General features: G+C 44.0%; 1 protein-coding gene across 3 annotated transcripts in view; it reads left to right on the forward strand.

Moving 5' to 3' along the window:
• Positions 1–16617, forward strand: part of rbfox3a (RNA binding fox-1 homolog 3a) — a 482822-nt gene extending 466205 nt beyond the window's left edge. For 2 of the 3 annotated variants that reach the window (XM_068582490.1, XM_068582491.1), the window contains exons 15-16: positions 4188–4266; positions 7128–13521. In XM_068582490.1, coding sequence (XP_068438591.1) covers positions 4188–4266; positions 7128–7172 — 124 coding nt within the window. In that variant the 3' untranslated portion in view covers positions 7173–13521. Of the gene's footprint in view, positions 1–4187; positions 4267–7127; positions 13522–16026 lie in introns of those variants that run through there. The other variant, XM_068582492.1, reaches the window with a different exon arrangement.
• Positions 16618–22491: the final 5874 nt, after the last annotated feature.

Consider the following 22491-nt stretch of genomic DNA (forward strand, 5'->3'; position numbering starts at 1 on the left):
AGACTCTGTCTCTAAGCTGTCTCTCTAGAGCAGAGAGACAGTCTCTGAGCTGTCTCTCTAGAGCAGACAGTCTCTAAGCTGTCTCTCTAGAGCAGACTCTGTCTCTAAGCTGTCTCTCTAGAGCAGACTCTGTCTCTAAGCTGTCTCTCTAGAGCAGACTCTGTCTCTAAGCTGTCTCTCTAGAGCAGACTCTGTCTCTAAGCTGTCTCTCTAGAGCAGACTCTGTCTCTGAGCTGTCTCTCTAGAGCAGACTCTGTCTCTAAGCTGTCTCTCTAGAGCAGACTCTGTCTCTAAGCTGTCTCTCTAGAGCAGACTCTGTCTCTAAGCAGTGATGTAGCTCATGTGCGAAGAGAGCAGGTCTCTGCTGTGCCATCAGTGTCTGATTCACTTATTACACTTATATTCTATTGAATATTAATGAAATAACACTGTTTTAAAGGATTTTTGAATGGGTGCTAATTTAATTTTTTTTTTTTTTAATCTCACATACCCCCTGCAGTGCCTTCACGTATATTGAAAACCACACACACACACACACACACACACACACACACACACACACACACACACACACACACACACACACACACACACACACACACACATTCGCCTGCTACTGTCTATGCTGTCTCAGCAGGTTGGAAGAGACCACATGAGACCACATGAGACCCCTGTAGGCCACATGAGACCACATGAGACCCCATGAGACCCCTGTAGGCCACATGAGACCACATGAGACCCCTGTAGACCACATGAGACCACATGAGACCCCATGAGACCACATGAGACCACATGAGACCATATGAGACCCCATGAGACCACATGAGACCACATGAGACCACATGAGAGCCCATGAGACCACATGAGACCCCATGAGACCACATGAGACCACATGAGAGCCCATGAGACCACATGAGACCCCATGAGACCACATGAGACCACATGAGGCCCCTGGAGCTCTCCACTAGCCTCCTCTCCTTCCTCCTTTCCTTCCTTCCTTCCTTTCATGTGTAGTCCACTTGCCCTCTCTCCTACCTTTCTCCTCCCTTCCTTCCTTCCTTCCCTCTGTGTGCGCTCCACTAGCCTCCTCCCCTTCCTTCCTTCCTCTCCTTCCTTCTTTCCGTGTGCACGCCACTAGCCTCCTCTCCTTTCTTCCTTCCTCCTTTCCTTCCTTCTTTCCTTCCTTCCTTTTTTCCTTCCTTCCTTCCTTCCTTCCTTCCTTCCGTGTGCGCTCCACTAGCCTCGTCTCCTTCCTTCCTTCCTTCCTTGCTCTCCTTCCTTCCTTTCTTCTGTGTGTACTTCACTAGCCTCCTCTCCTTCCTTCCTTCCTTCCTTCCTTCCGTGTGTGCTCCACTAGCCTCCTCTTCTTCCTTCCTTCCTTCCTCTCCTTCCTTCCTTCTTTCCTTCCGTGTGCGCTCCACTAGCCTCCTCTCCTTCCTTCCTTCCTTCCTTCCTTCCATGTGCACTCCACTAGCCTCCTCTCCTTCCTTCCTTCCTTCCTTCCTTCCTTCCTTCCTTCCATGTGCGCTCCACTAGCCTCCTCTCCTTCCTCTCCTTCCTCTCCTTCCTTCCTTCCTTCCTTCCGTGTGTGCTCCACTAGCCTCATCTCCTTCCTTCCTTCCTTCCGCTTGTGCTCCACTAGCCTCCTCTCCTTCCTCTCCCTCCTCTCCTTCCTCTCCTTCCTCTCCTTCCTCTCCCTCTTCTCCTTCCTCTGCTTCCTCTCCCTCCTCTCCTTCCTCTTCCTCCTCTCCCTCCTCTCCTTCCTCTTCCTCCTCTCCTTCCTCCTTGTGTCTCACAGTCTCACATATAGCCGTGTGCCCCGCTGCCTCTTATCTTTGCCCTCCAGACCTACGTTGGCTTCCCTTTACTCTTCGGGGAGAATAAACAAACCAGACAGGAAGAGAGGAATATAAATAAAGCGGTCTGGTGGCATCAGAGAAAGAGGGATGGAGGGGTGGAATGAGAGAGGAGGGGAGCGTTGAGGGAGGGGATTAGTTCCAAGCCAGTGCTGGTGAAAAGACTGGAATATAAGCCCCGGGAGACAGAGAGATACAGGGGGATGCAGAGGGGAGGAGGAGGTAGAAGAAGAGGAAGATGGCCTTGAAGGAAGGAAGGTGTGGGGCAGCATCAGAGAAATGTGCCGTCCTCCTCCAAAAGGATTCTTTCTTTTAGCTTCCTGCTTCTAGATGCGTTCTTACAATCCTGTGTTTGCTTTCCTCGGCCGATGCCGTCTGTCTCTGTTTCCCCACCACAACATCATGTTTCTCTGGATTCATAATCTCATTTCTCCCTCTGTCCGGCCATCTACTACTCTTATCACTCTGCCCATTTCTTTTCTTATCTTTCTCTCTCTTTTTTTTCCTCCTCGGCTGACGTTACTTTTATTGCAATCCCTCCCCATCATCTGGAAGATAAAACACTTGTCCCCTTTTTCTCATAAATTGAAACGGGTAAAACAAATCATTGCAATCACACACTCTCACCTTTACAACGTACATTTATAGGGACACATCGATTGCATTTTCATCCCATAGGATAGTTCTTAGCGTGAGTGAGAGGAGGAAATGATTATAGATCTCTCCTTCGGACCCCAGTTAAAATCGACGACCCAATACCTTATGTGTCTCATGCATACTCATTGTGGTTGGTTGGCACTCCCTATCCATTATCAAACCTATTCAATCAAAGCCAACGTGCACAAGCTTTATGTCTGGTGGTTGGAGTTGGGGAAGGAGGAAACAATTAACAGAGTATTTCCCAACTGATTAAATTCCCTTTTGATTTGTACTGCTTCAAAAAATCCATATGGTTTTATGTGTTTGGGGAATAAGTCAAAATGTCATTCTGATTATGAATCTACGGCCTCACACACAAAACTTCCCCCAAGCTGCCGAACTGTTCAGGAGATACATACAGGATTAAATGTGCTGGAAAGATATATCAAACTCTAAAAATAACAATGAGTTTGTTGAATAAATATAGCACTAAATGTAATTTCATAATGTTTGAATCATCTCCAGGGTCCCCGAGCTCAGTTATTCCAAAACACTGGGTGAGGGACCCACAGGTGAGGTTTCATTTGGGTCAACAAATCACCTTTCAGAATATCTTATAGTCTGTCTTTGTGATGGTTGTCCACAGGACATGTTTGAGCCCTGTGAGGCAGCCAGAATATTGTAATTATAATACAGTATAATATTGAATCTATTGAGAAATTTCTGTAAAGAGATAAAAAAAAATATATAGCAATTTTAAAAAAAGCGAGCACTGAGACACTGGCTGTTAATTCATCTCTTCGGTTCGGTTTCAGTCGGACGGCGCCCACTCCGGACTCAACCCTTTGAAAACTGTGGAGCCATTTTGGCTTTAGACATCTAGACTGTTTTTCCCTGTGTTTGGGAACTTTACTTGTGTTTATTGTATGTATTTGTTCAGCAAAGTCTTGGGAAAAAAATTGTATATCTGAAAAAAAAATCCCTTTTAAAAGATATTTTGATTGTAACAATGAACATTGAGCATGACATGAGCCAGAGTCCCAAAAATGCCTCCTGGAGCGTCAATAAGACACCTTTTTGGAAAGATTAGGACCTAAAGATTCATGATATGCAACAAAAATCTCAATAAAACAAAGTCTTGGCCTGTTAAGAAGGAGTTTCAGTCAAAAGACTGAGTCGTTCGGTTCAAAAATTAAAAAATACGTATTGTATGCCAAAAGATTGTCAGAATGGGGCATGCTGGGACTTAAAATGGGCGCGGGAGGATTTTCACACGGTTTCCAAAAGGTTAAGTCGTACTCATTTCCTCATTTTCACAGCACATACAGCCACTTGCTCAGCTGTGGGGTTTACAGTTATCACATACCCAAATGTATAGGCACCAATAAGCATCAAATCACAATCAGCATATAATGCATCCACCGCTACATGTGGAGCTAAGAAGGTGCGAGCAGTTTATGAGACACCAACCTGATTATTCTGGGTGGGTCGCGACTAGAAGAGCTCGAGAGCTGCTGCCCTGCAGGAGACTGTCATGCTTGATGAATGCAGGCCCTGATGTTTGCAATATATCCATAGATTGCGTTGTGCTCCATCTGTCTGGTGAACATCTTGAAGGAGCTGTCGGACTTAAGGTTCTTTTATTATATTGTCACAGTAAACCCTGTTTGTGCCTTTTTTTCTTCTCTGTAGTTATGGCAGAGTCTATGCAACAGCAGACCCGTATCACCATACGATTGGTCCTGCAGCCACATACAGCGTGGGCACTATGGTGAGTCTGTTCCCCTTCAAAGCTGCTGACTGACTGTCTCTGTGGCATCATGGTAACTGGAGCTGGTGCAGCATCCTCACACTGTTGTCTGTGAAACCCCGCTGTATGACGCACCTGCACACATAAATGTTCATTTCACAGGTTTCTAAGGTGTACTCAACTCTTCATAAGAACTGAATTACTAGCAGCAAGTTGCTGACAGGCTTTGTTAATAATCTAGGAAGATCTTTGGAACCAACCTATTTTTACTCTTCGACTGTGTGTTGTGTTTCCCTCTGAGAGACCATTTGAATGTTTTATGTGAATCTTTGCCACTTCAGTAAATGAAAAAGGGACATTGCCTTATTCTCAAACTCCCCATTCAATTTCATTGGCTGTAAGCTCCTTGCTTCAAATCCAATCGAGACGGAGAATTCCTCCCCACTGAAAACTGTCTCTTCAAATTTTGCAACGGGAGAGTCGAATGGTTAATGTTTGTTTTTAGCTAGCTTTGCAGCTAACATCAAAGATGAAAAAAAATCTTTCCAAAGAAAGAAATAGAGCTCCCCAGAAGACGGGGGAGAAACTGAGAGTACAATTTGTTTTCTTTCGTGGGTGTGGGTAGGGACTTCCTCCAAAGATTAACGACCATCTAGTAAATGCTTCGACATGCCGTTGGAGATTAAAGTAGGAGAGAAAGATAGAGCACAAAAGAAGGAAAAGTAGGAGAATTAAAGTTCTCAGTGGCAAACCGGCTGCAGCCGGAGCCGCTGCTCGGTGTCCTGGACCGACGAGACGAGCTGAAGCCGATGCTGGTCCGGACCCAGAGGCCACCGCCTCCCTGTGCCCCCAAACTGCCCATTCCTCCCCTAGTGCAGCTGCTAGCTAAAAGCCTTCATTAATTACGACCTTTTTTCCTCTTCATTTACTTAATTAAAGCAGTGGCCTCTGTTTTCCTCCTTATTACTTTTCACGTTCTTCTCTTTTGTCTTGAAATTACTCCTCCCTTTTTCCCCCACTCTCCCATACTGAAACCCCCCCCAACCAATGGTTATTCCTAATTCTCAATACAATAAAGACATAACACTGCATTGATCTTAAACCTTGTCATTTCTCACATTCTAAACTTAAGCCCCAAACCAGAACAGACGTGTTAGATCAAGGTCGTACTGATGTGACTGGTGAAGCAGGATTACTGGTTGGATAACACGTTTTCTTCAGATGAGACTCACTTCATATCCTAATGAATCCACTCGCCTTGTGAGGCTCTTGTGGAAGATCTATTGTTCTACGTGAAGACCAAATATTGCTTCAGTTTGATTAGCGCTTCTTTCAGGTCCTGTGGGCTTGTGCTGTGTACAAGATGCCCCGTTCTGGACCAGGTTGGCCGACTCTTGTGGGTTGTTGTTGTTGTTGTTGTTGTTGTTGTTGTCAGACTTCTGGCTGCAGGACACGCTGGCTTACCAAGTCTCTGACGCATCTGTTCCTGGTGTTTTTCCTTCAAGAGGCCTTGCTTGTATGATTAAGGTTGCTGCATATTTCCACACAGCGCTAACGTCTGTTAGCATTGGGCCATTACTCCCAATGTACGTCCAATGCTAACATGCATCGTCAATGCAGGAAGTGGTAGTGTGTCCTCTGTGCAGCCGGGTGGCGTTAAGGCTGTGGAGGTCGGCTCGTAGGAGACCAGCGTTGGACGTCCCGTCACAGACCTACAGTTATAATGCTCACCTGTTTAGTTAACCATAAGCTAACTATTGATGCTAACGTGTAGCCTTTCAGTTACTTTATCGAAACAATGCCTTCTTAGCTTATTGACACAATAGTCTTTTGTTGTTTCACAGTTTATTTCATACGAGCTCAGTCTATCCTGAACCAACATAATATAGCTCTTCATCCGACAACAATGCTAGTCGCAAATATTGTCGAAATATTATATATTTTTATTATTGTGCAAGGAATTTCTTAGAAGTTGACATTTGGTGTAAAATCATTGAACATAATCGGAGGTGTGAGGAATGGTGTTATTGCATTATTGATATTGTTGTCTGTACCCTAGATGCCTCTGATACAGCATGAAATGCCGCATCAATTTAATACACCATCAACATATGGTTCAAATTTGGCAACATGTCACACCAGGAAAAGGGCGTCATGCTTTTAACAAACTGGTATCGTCCAATATGAAAGTTCAGGTATAGGAATCTGTGTTGTAAGGAAACAAATGCATCAGAACATGTTTAAAAATACATTGACTTTGCTTTAATTGCTCTATATGCGATGACCCGGTTGCTCTACTGTGTAAACGGTGAAATACGAGCCAGGAGCAACTCTGCATTGTTATTATTTGGTTGTGGATTCACTGGAGAGCTCGTTAAAGGTCTCGTGGTTTTTCAGATCACTTAGCTTGTAATGTGTCTCTTGGTGGTTTTTACAACCGCCGTTCCGTTCCAAAGATATTAAAGCTGGTGTGTTTTATTAAATATGTTGCTTCAGGTGTCTTGTCAGACAGAGCAGTGCTGGTTGCCTCGTGTTCGGACCCTTGAGCAGATGTCAGGAACTGTTAGTGACTCGGTGACTTTGTCCTGTTCATTTTGTTTGATTTACTGAATTCTTGGTTGAGTCGAGTATCAAAAGTAAAATCTAACTTAATAATCCACCCGAGCACATGCAACAAGCACACATACACACACACTCCCCCTCTTATTCTCCACAAATTCTCCAACTACCTTGTGCACAAAATGTCCTCAATTAAACCAGAGACAAGTGGGAAAAGGGAGGAACGTTTCTTTGGAGGAAAGAGAGAAGTTCATTTCAATATTAATATTACAAAGGTTCTACATTGAATACTGATTGGAGCTTTTTCATCTTTGATGTTGCAGGCTAGCCTTTACAGAGGAGGGTGCAGTCGCTTCACTCCCTACTAGAAAGAGAGGCACGCCCCCTTTGCTTCCCCGCAAAACAGACACAAAAAACAGCAACAAATGAAATGACTAAATAACCATCTTCACCCTCTTCACGGAAAACTAAAAACAAAATGCTTCCAGGCGGCACACAGGGCCCCGAAACTCTGAAGTTGCTTCCCCATTTACAGTGTACACATTGTCATTTGTTGATGTAATGTACTTATTTTGGAAAAGAATGTTTTGTTACTCTGTGTTGATTTGAATGTATTTGTATTAACATGTGTGTGGTGGTAAAAAAGACAACAGCAGTCACTGCAGACAAAGGAGGGAAGGAGTCTCCCTCCATCTCACTCTTTTCCTCTCCGAGTCATCGGTCCGCACGCCGCTCCTTCGGGGTGGCCTTTTGCGCCGGTTTTAATTTCATTTAATTTCCATACCTTTATTGTTTCAGTTAGTCATTTCCCCCATTTACATTAAATACACTAATGTTCAACAATTCTGGTTTGAGCAACAAATTTCCGATTGGATTTATTAAGTAAATGATACAGCCCTCAGAGAACCGGCTCCATCTCTAAGTGAGCCAATAACGGAGCTTCGTTTCAGAGCGCCGTAATGGGACTCAGAGCTGCTCAGCCCAAAGGGGTGAAGCTGCAACAAATGGCTACCAGGAAGTGATGCATTGAGAAACCCAGAAGGTGAGAGGAGGAGCGTGATGTATTACTGAATCTAAATGCAGGAGGAAGTGATGTATTAGCAGGCTGCGAAGCGAGAGCTATGACAGCCATTGCAAAAATCGGCCGCATTGTGTTAGAGCTCATTGATCGTTGGCGCAGTGCCAGAGGCAGGAGGTATCCCATTACTGCTGAATGGCTTTAAAGGAGAAAAGCACATTATTTCTGTTTCATGTCTCGTCACGTCCTGCTCGCGCTAAGCAATAATCCCACATCTGCTCAATATGCATATGTAGGAAAACGGACAAGTATGCTGACCCCTTGGTGAACAGATGGGAGGTTGTGATCCTCTTGATTTGAGTTGTAATACTCACAAACACATTTAGGACCATTTTAAAGTTGCATTTTGGCCACCAGGGACAAAGAGCCATTCCATAAATGTGTTTTGTTTCAGCGGACGTGGACGCTCGAGTCCTCCGCTCCGACACTTTGACGTCACAGCTTTCTTCTTGGCTGGAGCTCGATAGGAAGTAGATGTCCACATTCCTAATCTTGTCTCCAAGGCTGTGGCGGGGCGTTTGACTGAGCTGTCCTCAGCACGCCAGACGCATCTCATTTGCTAAACATGCCTGAATGCTAGCGAAGCCGGCTAAACCTCTCATGGACCGAGCGCTGCTTCACATGTCTACACTACGGTCAGCTGGAGGAGAGTCAGGAAAGAGGAATGATAGGTGGCCTCATCACAGACATTCAAAGTATTACATTCACACAGGAACTTTGACCAGATGAACCATTACATTGTCTTCACACACGAATACCTCTGAAAACAAGAACTGACATTTTACTATATTACTGAGAAATACAGTGTAAAGTATAAAATAATAAAGTCTGTGGATGTAAAGCGTACTGATGAAGACTACTTCCTGAAAACAGCTATTTCCTGTTTGCCTTTTCATTCTTGACCCTCTAATAAGGGCAAAAATGAATAAAATACAAATACTGTTCCAGACGGTGTTCAGGACGCGCTTTACAAATGTTAAACCAAGATAACACATTTTAAAATGAAAGGGAATTCAGGAAATACTTTTAAAATTGGTATCTTTAGCTTATTTTGATCATATTAATTACATACGCTCTATTTTAATAGCCTATATTTATCATCCAACACGATCTAACCAACATGTTCTACAACAGAAAAGATTTTAACAAACTACCTTTCCTGCCGATCACCTGACGGTGACCTGCAGGTTCTCACGTTGTGATCTGATGAGTGTCACCACAGTGTTTTGAGTGCTGCGGGATAGATTGGCTGAAATGGAAACCCTAGCGTAGCGTAGCATCAATTCCTGCCTGTCTTCTCTGAGGGAACAGGTCGGAGGCAGACAACGATCTGTGATGTTCCCCTTCACCCACAAAAAAACGGCCTCAGAGCATTTTATTGGATGTCAAGTAAAAAAAGGAAATATGGGATCCTCAACGCAAACACAAGATCTCTCAATGACTTCAGTTTGATTAGTTTTCAGGGGGATGAGTTGTCACCCAGGGCTCTAATTCAAGAGCAATAAAAAAAAGGAGAAGCACCAAAAAGAGCAGTGAAGTCAGAGGATAGATGCTCAGGTCAGGCGTCGCAGTTTAAAAGTCTTTAGTATCGTCTGCAGTCAGGACTACTTTTTCTGTCGCTTTTCCTCTCATTCTCTGCCGGGAGATTGACTCTCAAGGTGACCCCCCTCCCAGGTATAGTGTGTTTTAATGAGGTTGTCAGGCTGGTGTAGAGAAGCAGCTTGATAAGTCTGCTCAACCTAATAACCTCCAACCTGCATCAAAAGCCCAGCTCACCGTAATGTGACCGGTCGGGAGGGTTTACACCCTCAGGACCCTGCTGGGCTCAGTGACGCCAGGACGCCCAGCAGAAGAGTCACACAGTTACGAAGACAGATAAGCATAATCGTTTGGCAGTTTGATGGATGCATTTCATGTTTGTAATAATATCTTGGGAGAAGAATAGAACAGCATGAGCCACTGAAATTCACATGACACATGAATCTCTAATGACAGGGACGTTAACCATTAATAGATGAAACCACGAGCCAGGAATAGTTGACATGCCCAGTTTTGGAAGTTCTGTAAAAGGCAAAGTGAGTGAGTCTGAGTTAGTGTGTCATGGGTGTGGAGGTAACCCAAATGGGAGCCTGCTCAACAGAACGTGGTCAGAAACTCTCCAGCGGGGCGTAGTAGCATTACATCCACAGCATTAAATCCCGTTATTGTAGTCAGCTGTCTGTAGAGCATTTAGATGTAACGTCAAGAAGCGTGTGAATGCTGCTGTCAGTCATGTTGCGGTGCTGTTGTGCAGAAACAGAAACAGCAAGAATACAAAAATGATAGAAATCATTTTGAACGTGTCAATTCTCTTAAAGGAAATCCAGGTGTGTTGTTGGACACATAACCAACTTAGGAGTGAATCTGTAACATCCCGGCTGATAGCAGCCACATGTAAGGCCAGATGAACGGCCTCGCCGTGCACACACTCACACACTCACACACATGCTCAGGAGACACGCTAAGAGCACAGCCAACGCTCCCTAATACACCCAAGCTTTCGCTTACACACCAATCTCACTCGCTCTCATCCAGTCACACACACACACACACACACAAACTCCCCCACCAGTAAATAGCATCTGTGCCTGCTGTGTCTGATGGGATCGTAAAGAGGGGAGTCAGTAGCGCAGGAAGAAAGGGGAGCGAGAAGAGAAGCAGCAACCGAGGCAATTTACCCCACAGATTAGAGATAAGAGAGTTCAGTCAATAAGCACTGATCTCATTTGAAGATATACCAGACTGGCTAGACACACACACACACACACACACACACACACACACACACACACACACACACACACACTAGTTGTTATATTGCTATCACTGTTGTGTCTGCCTGCAGACTGTCTTGTCTCGCGTTCCTCGCAGGATAAGGCCGTTGTTACAGTAAATATGGATTGGACAAATCTCTCAGTCCCGGTCTCGCTACAAGTCTTCTTCTTTTTCTTTACTCGGACACAATGTGGCCTCAATCTGACGCCCTGCAGCATCTTAAGACAAGCCCTGGCACGCAGGACCACTACGCCACTCTTTGCTCAGCATGAGGGTCCATGCTGCTCAAGCAGAGAGATCATATTTCTTTCTCTATCAACAAATCACAACTAAATAAAACCCAGTGCTTAAAATATCTGCTTCCTCTGTAGAGCTCCATTGTTGCGTCAACCGGGTGACGTGTTCCCTCGTCGCCCTGAACACACACACACACACACACACACACACACACACACTGTCTATTATTTTTTTTACTCAGTCACACATAAACCCTCCTGCTGCCACAAATACTCACCAGAGAAAGAAATGTGGATCAATCCGCTGCTGAAAATAGTCCCATACAAATGCACTCATTCTTCCTGTTTGAGTGACACTTGTGACCAACTGTTTCAGGACAGCTTAGTGTTTTTTTTATTTTTTTATATCAATAACAGAAAATATTTTGGTTTGGACCAATTCAAATGTATTCAGAAACATTCATCACTGAAACAATAGAACTTGATGCTTTATTCGACCTCACGGTGGGTAACAGGTCCTCGCTCATCTTAATCTCAATCCAGCTGTAAGAGTTTGTATGTTACATATTCCTATATTCGGGTCCATAGAGGTCCGACTGCACGTTAATCTGGCAATGGTTTCATAGTTTAAAACATGTACAGTATAATAAGCGCAGCAGTTTGGATTGTTCTTCACTTGACATTTAAAGCTTGTACAGATGTGCGCTCTTCCACACTGAACATGTGTCCTCAGTGGTGATGGGATATCCACTGCTTTTCATAACCATCAATGTAAATACAAACATGTGTGTCCTCCATGCACTTCACAACTGTAACATGTGTGTTTGTCTTAAGGTGGTGGAATCATTTGCCAGTATGTATTATAGAAATAATTGTAATAGCGTAGTGTTTTATTTGTCTATTATTTAATAACATGTTCTTATACTAAAGAAGAAGACAATATATATGAAAAAAGAAAAAAATGTTCTTCCTTTTGTATAGTTTGTGACAACATTTTCTAAGACAAGAGCAGTCTGCTGCTGTGTTTCCTGTCTGTGTTCTGTGGTCACATGACTGTGAGGCGTGTTGTTCCGCCGCGGGCCGACTGCTGTCTCTAAATAACCCGGACATCTCCCTGCTCTCGGCCAGACACTTTATGTTTTCATCTGCCGCCCTTCTGTTTCTCAGAGCGGCTTTCAGTCGGGGAACCGGAGAGCACAAGTTTAAATGACTGTCAGTCTGTTTGGTGGTTTTATGACATCTCTAAACCACCGAGCCGTGCTGAGGGATGAAGCCGCCGCCACACACAAACTGTCTTCAAGGTTGCCGTTAATGTGAAACAAAGAGAGAGGACTGAGCTTTCTCTTTTCCCTCAGCCGTCCCAAACGAGTCAAAAGCCTTCAAAAGGAAACAGACTCAAAACTGGACATGAAGCATCATGTTCAGCTTTCGATGTCTGAATATTACGGTGGTTATTGAACACAAACCATCGTCTTTTTAATAACCTGAACCAGGAAGTTGTGTTGCATGAACCTCGCCACAAACCCTCCTGGAGGATGTCTCCATCCTCCAGTACTTGTTTCTTGTCTTCGTCGAGCTGCTGGGAGGCAAGAAACACGTCAAACTTGATCTGACAACAAAGTACTGTCATCATCATCATCATCTTCATCACGTTCAGAGGGACATGGTCACCGTCAGATACAACAAAAGAGCAACAAAGGACTTGGTTGGGTTCAGTAAAAACATCATGGTTTGTCTTTAAATAAATTCTTGCTTATGTAAATCAAGTTACACACTAAATATAAGTTTTAGTTTCCTCCTTCTGAGGCCTCTGATCAGACACGTTTTGTGAGGCGGCAGACATAACCCGTCTCCCTCTAAACATAACCGACCATGCAGTTCTGTGGATGGGAAGGTCATTTTTCGGGAGCCCAGGCTGAAGTAGAAGTTGTGGAGCGTGGACGGCGTCGTGCTGAGTCGGTCTGGGTTGTAGATGACTCGGCCAGAAGCCTCAGAGGCTTTCCTCTGTGGGATTGTGGGTGACAGAGCCCGAGTCAAAAGACTTATGAACACAGCGAGCTTCTCCTATCAAAGGAGCCACAGGGGAGCTAATTTAAAGGCCACATATTTTTCATAAAGCCGTAGAAGGACTCGTCGCAGCGATGTGACGAGCAGAAGCAGAGTTGAGGTGCAGAAGAAGCGCTTCATGTTTCTTCACTCAGACGCTTCCCCTTCGGGCAGCTTTTAAACATGTGTGCTCTCCGTTTCTTTCAGTTATGGGTTTATGTCAAGTGATTTTCTGTATGGAAAAAATAACCAACCAAACGCTGTGTCGGCCTGGTTTTAACACTTTTTCTTTCTTGGCTTTCTTTTGTTTCTATATCTGATCTGCACATGTATCTACTCTGTGATTATTGAAATAAGTGGTTTATTTAATGGGTATTTGCTCAATCTTATAAAAAGTTGTCTTCTATAATTGTTTTCCTCATTTTCTCTGATGTGGGAACATTGATGAATATGTACGAAGCTGCACACGTCTGCTGGCTCTAAAACATCTTGCAGTCGACCCAGAGTCAGTGAATGCAGCGCTTGATTTATACATTATGTCATTCTGCCTATTAAGAAAACATATATATATATATATATATATATATATATATATATATATATATATATATATATATATATATATATATATATATATACTTACAAATAATATTGAACTGTTTATCCTCAAATCTCAATATACTTTGTCTTTAAAGAAACCTGTCAGGTCTGTTCTTTCCTCAGCGGGTTAACTTCAGGTGGTCAGCCTCTGGCTCCTGAAACATGAGTGATGAAGCTTCCTCAGCCCCAAACCTTCCTCTTCCTCAGCCCCAAACCTTCCTCTTCCTCAGCCCCAAACCTTCCTCTTCCTCAGCCCCAAACCTTCCTCTTCCTCAGCCCCAAACCTTCCTCTTCCTCAGCCCTCCCCCTCCCCTCCCCCTGTGAGGCTTCTCTTCTGCAGCGGCCCCGGTATAGAGACGCATCAGGGGAGGGAGCCGGCCTGTTAAATAAGACCAGAGGACGCTGTTATTGGCTGTGATTGCCGACTCAGTGCACCAGTCCTCCCTCCTCCTTCTCTCTCTCTCTCTCTCTCTCTCTCTCTCTCTCTCTCTCTCTCTCTCTCTCTCTCTCTCTCTCTCTCTCTCTCTCTCTCTCCAGAGGAGCAAAACCCTGCAACTACAAAGTTATGCTGAAATTAAAGTCGGCCTCCTCTGTTCTCCCCCTGACACACTCACTCACACACCCCTCCTCCCTTCGCCTCAACAACTCATCTCCCAGAATTAAAGAGGTTCTGTCAAGACGAGAGCCTCCCAGGACACTGCCAGCTCCCTCCTCCCCCCTCCTCTCCCTCCTCCCCCCCCCCCCCGCTCTTCCCCCCCCCCCTCTTCCTCTCCTCTCTTCTCCCCCCTCCCCCTGCTGTTGCTGGAGTCTGATGCACTTTGCTTCTCGTTCTCTCACTCTGTTAAAATCAGGACTGTCTTGTCGGGACGACAACAATGAGCACGCTCACTTGATCCTGCAATGCTTTATAGAAGACTGTGTGTGTGTGTGTGTGTGTGTGTGTGTGTGTGTGTGTGTGTGTGTGTGTGTGTGTGTGTGTGTGTGTGTGTGTGTGTGTGTGTGTGTGTTTAACTGTCTTCAACAACCTGCCTGAGCAATGCCAGCCCATGTTATGCAGAAGTGCTTTAAAAAATCCATCATGAATAAATCTATTAATATTAATGAAAGCCATTAGAATTTCCCGTAGAAGAAGATTATGTGTGAAAAGATACCAAACATAACATGAACTGAACGCAAATGTGTAAGAAATGCTGTACAAGCCATAAAACACAGGAAGTCTTTATTTTGAATATTTTACTTAAAGTCTGCAGGATGAGATTCACAGTTTAACTTTTTCTCTCTGCATTTTCTTAATGAGCCAAAAAAATCTCAAATCTGTATTTCCCAACAGGGGATGTGAAGTGTTAGATTACGTTCAGTATCAGGCCGGACGGAGCCCCGTCTCCTAAACTCATGAGGAGATCTGTTCCTACACACCATGAACATTCTATCATAACCTGGATTAATAGATTATTCATTTACAGATTATCAATGAATGAAGGAATGAATACGCTGACGCTGCAGGAGGAACGCACTGAGACCACGTCTCTCAGGACCAACGCTGCACCCCCTCTTCCCCTCCATCCCTCTCTTACTTCCTTCCCCCTCTTCCCCTCCATCCTTCTGTTACCTTCATCCCTCTCTTCCCCTCCATCTCCCTCTTCCCCTCCATCCCTCTCTTCCCCTCTATCTCCCTCTTCCCCTCCATCCCTCTCTTCCCCTCTATCTCCCTCTTCCCCTCCCTCTTCCCCTCCATCCCTCTCTTCCCCTCTATCTCCCTCTTCCCCTCCCTCTTCCCCTCCATCCCTCTCTTCCCCTCCATCCCCCTTTTCCCCTCCATCCCTCTCTTCCCTTCATCCCTCTCCTCCCTCCATCCCTCTCTTCCTCTCACCGTACCAGGAGCGCTGCGTTAACGAGCAGAACCATAACCATGTTAATGCCTCAAGGAAGTTGGAGCAAAATCATTAAATCAATAAATCAATATGTACAGACGGAAAGTTTGGCAGATACGTTCAGAAGGTGTTGAAACTTCCACGTGGATAAAACCCCTCAAATTCCTTCAAAACGTGTTTGCAGCCGCCCATGAGTCACGTCCACAGAGCGTCTGGGGCTGCAGCAGGACATCCTCCTGTCGGTGCGTGACATCATCACAGCATCATGTCAGGGTCCTCAGTGACCTCCTGACCTGGCGTGACCCTGCTGCTGCCCCTCGGTCCTGCTCCTCACTGCTGCTGGTCCTCTGTGTGCCGGCTCATCTCCTGATGCGTGTGATTCCTCAACAGAAGTCTGCTTCCTGTTGGCTCAGTGGAGACGACGTCTGCTTGATATTAATGCTGCAGCTGCTTGTGAATGACCCTGCCACTGTTTTTAAGTTGTCTTGAAGAAAAATAAACCGTATTTTGTTGTTTGACACTGCAGCAAATTCCACAATATCCTGTTTACACTGACTTGTTGTTTTCTCTGTTCTAGTAAATAAAAGAAAGACTAGAGGGAAGAGTACAGATGGACATCAACTAAAAAAAGAGAAGAACAACACGGACACAGAAGGACACTTAAAAAAAAAGATCAACTAAAAGAAAAAGATCCCATTTGTAAAGGAGCCTTCGATGAAGAGTGACAGGGATCTGAGAGGATGTTTGTGGGCCTGCTCCGAGGCCGGCCTGAACCATTGAGCCTGTGGGGGGGGGAGGGGCCCGCTGGCTCCGACCCCTGAACAACAAGCCTTGCTGAGTGGAGGAGACCAATTAGAGCGTCACCATAAAACATTTTATTTTTGTAAACTTTTTTAAGTTTATGATTTCCAAAAAGAGCAAACATAATGTACGTATAGACATATTATATATTATATGTGTGTAATATAGTAAGTATGTTTAAAAAAAGAAAAAGAAAAAAGAACTTATGTGTCTTTGCAGCGTCGATGAGGGAGGCTCCGCCCACACCCCATCAGTCTCTGATCCTCACCCTCTGCTAGGCGGAGCAGGGCGTTGGGGGGTGCAGACTGTGTGTGTGAGTGTGTGTGTGTGTGTGTGTGTGTGTGTATGTGTGCGTGTGCGTGTGTGTGTGTGCGTGTGTGTGTGTGTGTGTGTGTGTGTGTGTTGGGGTGGGGGTAGCTGGTCCAGCAGACGTGTCACTATGTGATTGCAGTGGGAATACGGAGCCGTCTTCAGATGATAAATCACTTTTTGAGCCTGTCTTCCACTAGTGGACTGCAGTAGTGTAGTTGTTACTTTGGCTAGTTTTTGTCGAGCAGTTCGCATTTTGTAGATTCCAAAAAAAAAAAAAGAAGAATGATGAATAAGTGTCCCGACTTTAGAGAAGGAGATGGGAGCACGAGCTCAGCTGGAGAAACGGGAGGTCTGCTGGAGGCCCGGCTGCCCCCTGACATCGCTACCAAACATGTCATTGTGGTGTTGTGGTTTGAGGTGGCTGTGCTGTGTAGTGAACTGCTTTTGTACATCGTGTTGGTTATAGGACAGGCCGGGTGGGGGGGGGGGGGGTAGAAACACGGAGCGTCTCTGCAGCGTCCCGTCCATCGATGGACACGGAGGGCTGGTGGGATGAGACAGGGTGTGTGTGGGGGGGGGGAGAAGGGCTATATGAAGTCAAAAAAAGTGTCACGAACAAACAAAAGTTTTACTAAGAGTCTCTTTAAACCTTTCTATTTATATGGATCTCTACTTTAGTGACATCCTTCTATATTTAAACGTTGTACTAATAACATGCTGTCAGGCATGGTCGGAGAGTCAGTTGTAGCCATTTACTAATGTTGTATTTATTGTATTACCAGTAAGGAGAAAAAACATTTATATATGAATATAGATATATCTATTTGTGATCTGCAACTCTTGGACATAAGTTTGCCTTTGATTTTCAACTTCCATGCAGGATTCAATGCACTGTCGATGTATGATGAGGTTTCTACTGTGTGATCTTTTATTCTGTTGACATTCGTTTCTTTCCCTTCAGTTCAGCTACTGAATGTATCTTCAAAAACTCTTAAACTTTTTAGGTAGATGTTGTTGTTTTATATATACTTCAAAAGAAAAACATACAGTACTCTGTAAATGATATACATGTGTAAATGATATAGCAAAATGTTTCTGATAATATGCTGGACTTCTTCTTCTTCTGCTGACCCAGATAGACTGTAACGCCGTGGCCAAAAAATAGAAAGAGAGCAAAAGAGCGAAGATGAGGGAAGCATTTAAAAGGAACACCAGTACCCTGCAGCCAGTGGGAGAGACACAGTGTGTAATCATTACAGGATCAGTCAGAATTTTTCTCAGCCAGGCTTTTCAAATTTGATAAGAACAAGGAGACGGGGAGCGTCCCGTCCTGTGTGAGAGGCAAAGACAGACGGAGGAGGGAAAGATTAAAAGAACTTTTTTGAAATATGGATTTTTCTCCCAGTTTTTTTTTCTCCTTTTTTTCTGCTTGCCTGTTCCGTCTTCCTTTGTGTTTCCCCCTTGGATCTTAACGTTATCAAGGTGCTGAGGGCCAGCGCTGTGTGGGGGGCGAGCAGGAGGAGGAAGAGGAGGGGGAGGAAGAGGAGCATTGGAGGGAGGCGGTACCATCTCCTCTTGAGTTACACGGGGTGGACAAAATAACAGAAACTTCCATTAGTACCACATGATGTTGATATATCTTTGCTTCAGAATGGGGTTCATGCTCCTATATGTTTTTATTATTATCCAGTACTTTAATATCTAACAAATGATATCTCCCCCGTGAGGCCTTTACACACCGTGTCCGTGACGAATAAACAACACAAAAATGCCTGTGAAAATGATATGTATTGGGCTTTTATTTTGAAAGGCAATAACAGAACGAGTGGATCTGGTAATGAAGCGACTCGTCTTTGATTCGGCCTTTGGAGCCTTTGTGTTGTTCCATAAATATTAAACACAACTCCAGATCAGGCTGAGCGACGGCTCCCAAGAATCCACTTCATTCAGAAAAAACTTTATGCATTTTCACTGCGTCATATTTATGCTCCGTGTGACGGGACTCACGACTAACAACAAAGTTTGACAAAATACATGCGATGTTTGAGTTAATGGCGTGAAAGAAAGGCTCTGGTGTGTAAAGGCCTCCAGAGGGATACCTGAGAGATGCATCATGAGCAGCTCTCTCATCAGCTTCAATCAAAGGCTTGAGTAAATGTCCTCATCTCAGGTCTGTTTGTTTTTTACCAATGAAACATGATCATTCTTGGTGTACTATGCGTTATTTACAACATAGCGATGGATGTTTTAAATTGATCCTTTTCCTTTGGGACAAACTGCTTGCTTGTCTTGTAAGAAGCAGTTGTTTTGTGTTTCCATTATTTTGTCCACCTCCTGTCTTGCGAGGTCCTCCTAAGATTTTGGAGGCTTTGAGTTTAGAAAACTTAATACACAAGGAAAAATGTCCAATGTCCTCCTCTTCCTGCGCTCCTTCAGCTGGTCTTCCCTGTGAGCAGAGACTCAGACGCTGCTTCTGAGTCACAGCATCCGCAGGAAGCTCCGTGTTGCTGAAGCTCTTTCTCTCCGTCCCTCTCGGTGCATGTGGCACAGAGGACAGGACGATGCTCACCAGAGCTCTGAGTGGACGTCTCCTTCAAAGACTACAGAGAGACGAGCGAGGCTGAGGGGGCGTGTCCAGTGGACTGACTTTTTAATGTCTGTCCACCGCCGTCCCTCAGCGATCCACTGCTGAGCGGCTGAACTGGGATGATAAAATAAGACGTGAGGACGGAAGACAAACAGACTGGGACTTTTACGGAAAAGAAACAAAAAAACTCATGAAAAACAAACTAACGATGTCAATCTTAGCAGAGATCCAGGTATCCTCCGATCTCTGCCGCGTTCGTCCGATTCTGAACTTTTCTGTTCTTTTCGTTTGTCTGTGAAAGACTCCCGTCATGTTTACATGTACTGTAAATGCTGTCCATCCATTACTGGTTGGAAAGATTCTAAAAAAAAAAACATGGTGTGAAGCAGCTTTCATTCTAGCTCTGGTATTCTCTATGGCTGATTACTGTAATCCTAAGAAAAGCCTTCTGTTCAAGCTAGCATGCTCTCCTTGACCTTGTCCCTTAGTCCTTCCATGCCTGTTCCCTCCAGAAAACCCGCCTTTTGGCATCCATCATAGCAAAGCCCGGACCTGTTCCACCCGCTCCACAGTACACATACTATATGAAAAATCCTTGAGCTTCCTACCAAAATCTATGTGGGTCTTCAGCTAAACTTCCCCTCATCATTTCTATGTGTATACCTCAGATGCAAGCCCTGAAGCAGCTACTATTCTCTGAAACCTCCTGGCAACCAGACCTCGCTCCAACCCCCCCTAGTGGCGCCCAGCTTGAACCCGACTTCCATCCATGAGCCAAAACCACACCTACCTCCCCTCGTAACCCGCTGACCTCCACCATGAAGGCCACAGTATACTTTCTGTAGAGACACACGTTGCCAGGTTTGCTCCAACTAAACATACAAATGATTTCCACGTCAGCCCAGATTAGTTTGATCAAGCTGAGCGTTATCTTAAAGCTTTTAACATTCAATCTTCTTCAGAAGTTGAAACCCAATATCAATACAATATAGAAAGGGTACAATGTCTGGGTTAGGATTGAACTGCTTTGGTTAAGGTTCATTTGTGATTTGTTGATGAAAAGATGTGTTTGACTTTACGTGAGAAAGAGCTGAAAAGCTGACACATATTTGACACTATATATATATATATATATATATATATATATATATATATATATATATATATATATATATGTATATGTATATATATATATATATAACTTAACCCGTGCAATCAACTACAGATCCCTCCTTTATTCACCTGTACGTCCAAAGTGTCCAACACCTCGTGATGTGCTTTACTTAACGTTTTGTAGCGTTACAACTCAAACGTCCCACTATGAAACTAAGTCGTTAAGGAAAAGGAAGAATCAACATCACAGCTCTGGCTGATGGGACCTTCCCTGTGACAGAGGAGCAGTCGTCCTTCACAGCAGCAGCAGTAAAGATGAGGAGGTCACAGGTCACCTCTGCATTGCTGTGCAGTGCAAATACAAAGCTGTCGTGAAATAACTACAATTTGTATGTGGCATCATCTTCCTTTATGTTTGTTTTTTTAGTGATTTTGACTTTTGCGATGAGTATACTGTAGCCTTTACACGTCCACGTCCCCTCATCCCCCGACAGCTCCCTGTCCTATGCAGATCCCCAAAGCACAACGGTTTGAATGGTAACCAGTGAGGACAATAGAAAGAAAACACATTTATGTCCATTCTGTTTGTATCTGTCTGTCTGTTTGATCTGTTTGAGGCTTAATGTGCTTTTGTATTCCTTACAGTGTGTACAGATCCTCCCTTTCTCTCTGTCGATAGCAGAACTTGTATTACTGTATATTACAACAAGAGACTCTTCATGTGTGGCTGTGGCTTCACTTAACCTGTGCAATCCAGAGGTCCTCTTTCTCTGCAAACAGCTCCAAGTTCATATATATATATATATATATATATATATATATATATATATATATATATATATATATATATATATATATATATATATATTATATGTATATGAACATCGCACTGGGTTCGGTTGTTTTTGTATTTCTTTTTCCTGGTTTTTATTTCTGTATCCTCCCAATGTGCTTCAACGAAACAATACTATTTATTACATTATTTGTACATTATTATTATTATCACAACTATTATTATTGCAGTTATTACTACCATGATTACTATTAATAAACATTTCTTTCATCAGTATCTCCCCTGTTGATGCAGTTAATGCAGTGAAAGAGTTTTTGTTTATGCACACATGATGCAGACGGATGAATACAAATAAATGCTCTCATGTAGAGAAAGACTGCCGGAACAAAAGGCATCACTAATAAATCTGTTTAAAACACTGAACCAGTGAAATTAAAACATCATACAGATTCTATTCTGGTTCAGTGAATGAATGTATGTGGGTCTGAAAAGAGCTTAACCGGTCGCACTAAAAGCCTTCTTCACACACGTGTTACTTTGTGACAAATACACACATGCTGTATGTTCTGTGAGAGCCCGTCTGGATCGTCCTCTTCCTCACAAAACAAACGCTGAGATGCGGCAAGATGTCTCAGTTCAAACTGTGAAGAAGGAGAAGCGCCTCCATCTTTAGTCTTGAGTGTGTAAACAGGAGTCAGGTCTCTGTACACATCTTTCCTATCAATTTGTGACTCCTAGGTTCTGGCAAAGTGCAGCTATCAATCCATATTGATGATTGATCGACAGAAAACCACACTGCAGCGTACGACGGCAACCTGCACACCGTGACTGGTAATTTATGGAGCACATCCTCATTTGAACTCTTTCTAAGGGTCAAGGTGTCATTGGTTTGGAGATTTAAAAATCATCGGAAGGTCAATGTGAATTTGGCAATTTCCTAAATTATGAAAAAGAACCTGTGGTTATAATACTTCTTAATTGGTATCTATTACTGGAGCTTCGAGAGCCCAAACAAGCAAATCACATTACACTTGATCGTATTACTGTTTCCAAGCAGTACGTCGTGTGTGAGTGGTCAAATTAGATCTGGTACAGTGTGTCGTTATTCTCTGCTGCTGCGTCGCTGCAGGTAGTAGAACAGGAAGTCCCATCTGCATAAAGATGCTGATTGAAATCATGATCAGAAGAGACTTTCAGTGCGAGTCGGAGGTCTGCTTAGTTTGGGCTTCTTATTCACACACATGCATACAGGGAAGCCATCGCAGTCTGTTGCTCGCTCCCATGAATGCCACTCCCACAGACAGGGATAGAGAGAGGGATGGTGGGACATTGATAGCCATTTGTCTTCCATCTCCTTAGGGACACAAGACGGAGTGCTGTTGTCCGTCTTCACCACTATCATTTACTTAAACTAAACAAATGCCTCATCGATCCCC

Source organism: Clinocottus analis, unplaced genomic scaffold (assembly GCF_023055335.1).
Source record: "Clinocottus analis isolate CAN_PGR_092001 unplaced genomic scaffold, fCliAna1.0.p SCAF_19, whole genome shotgun sequence".
Classification (NCBI taxonomy): Eukaryota; Metazoa; Chordata; class Actinopteri; order Perciformes; family Cottidae; genus Clinocottus; species Clinocottus analis.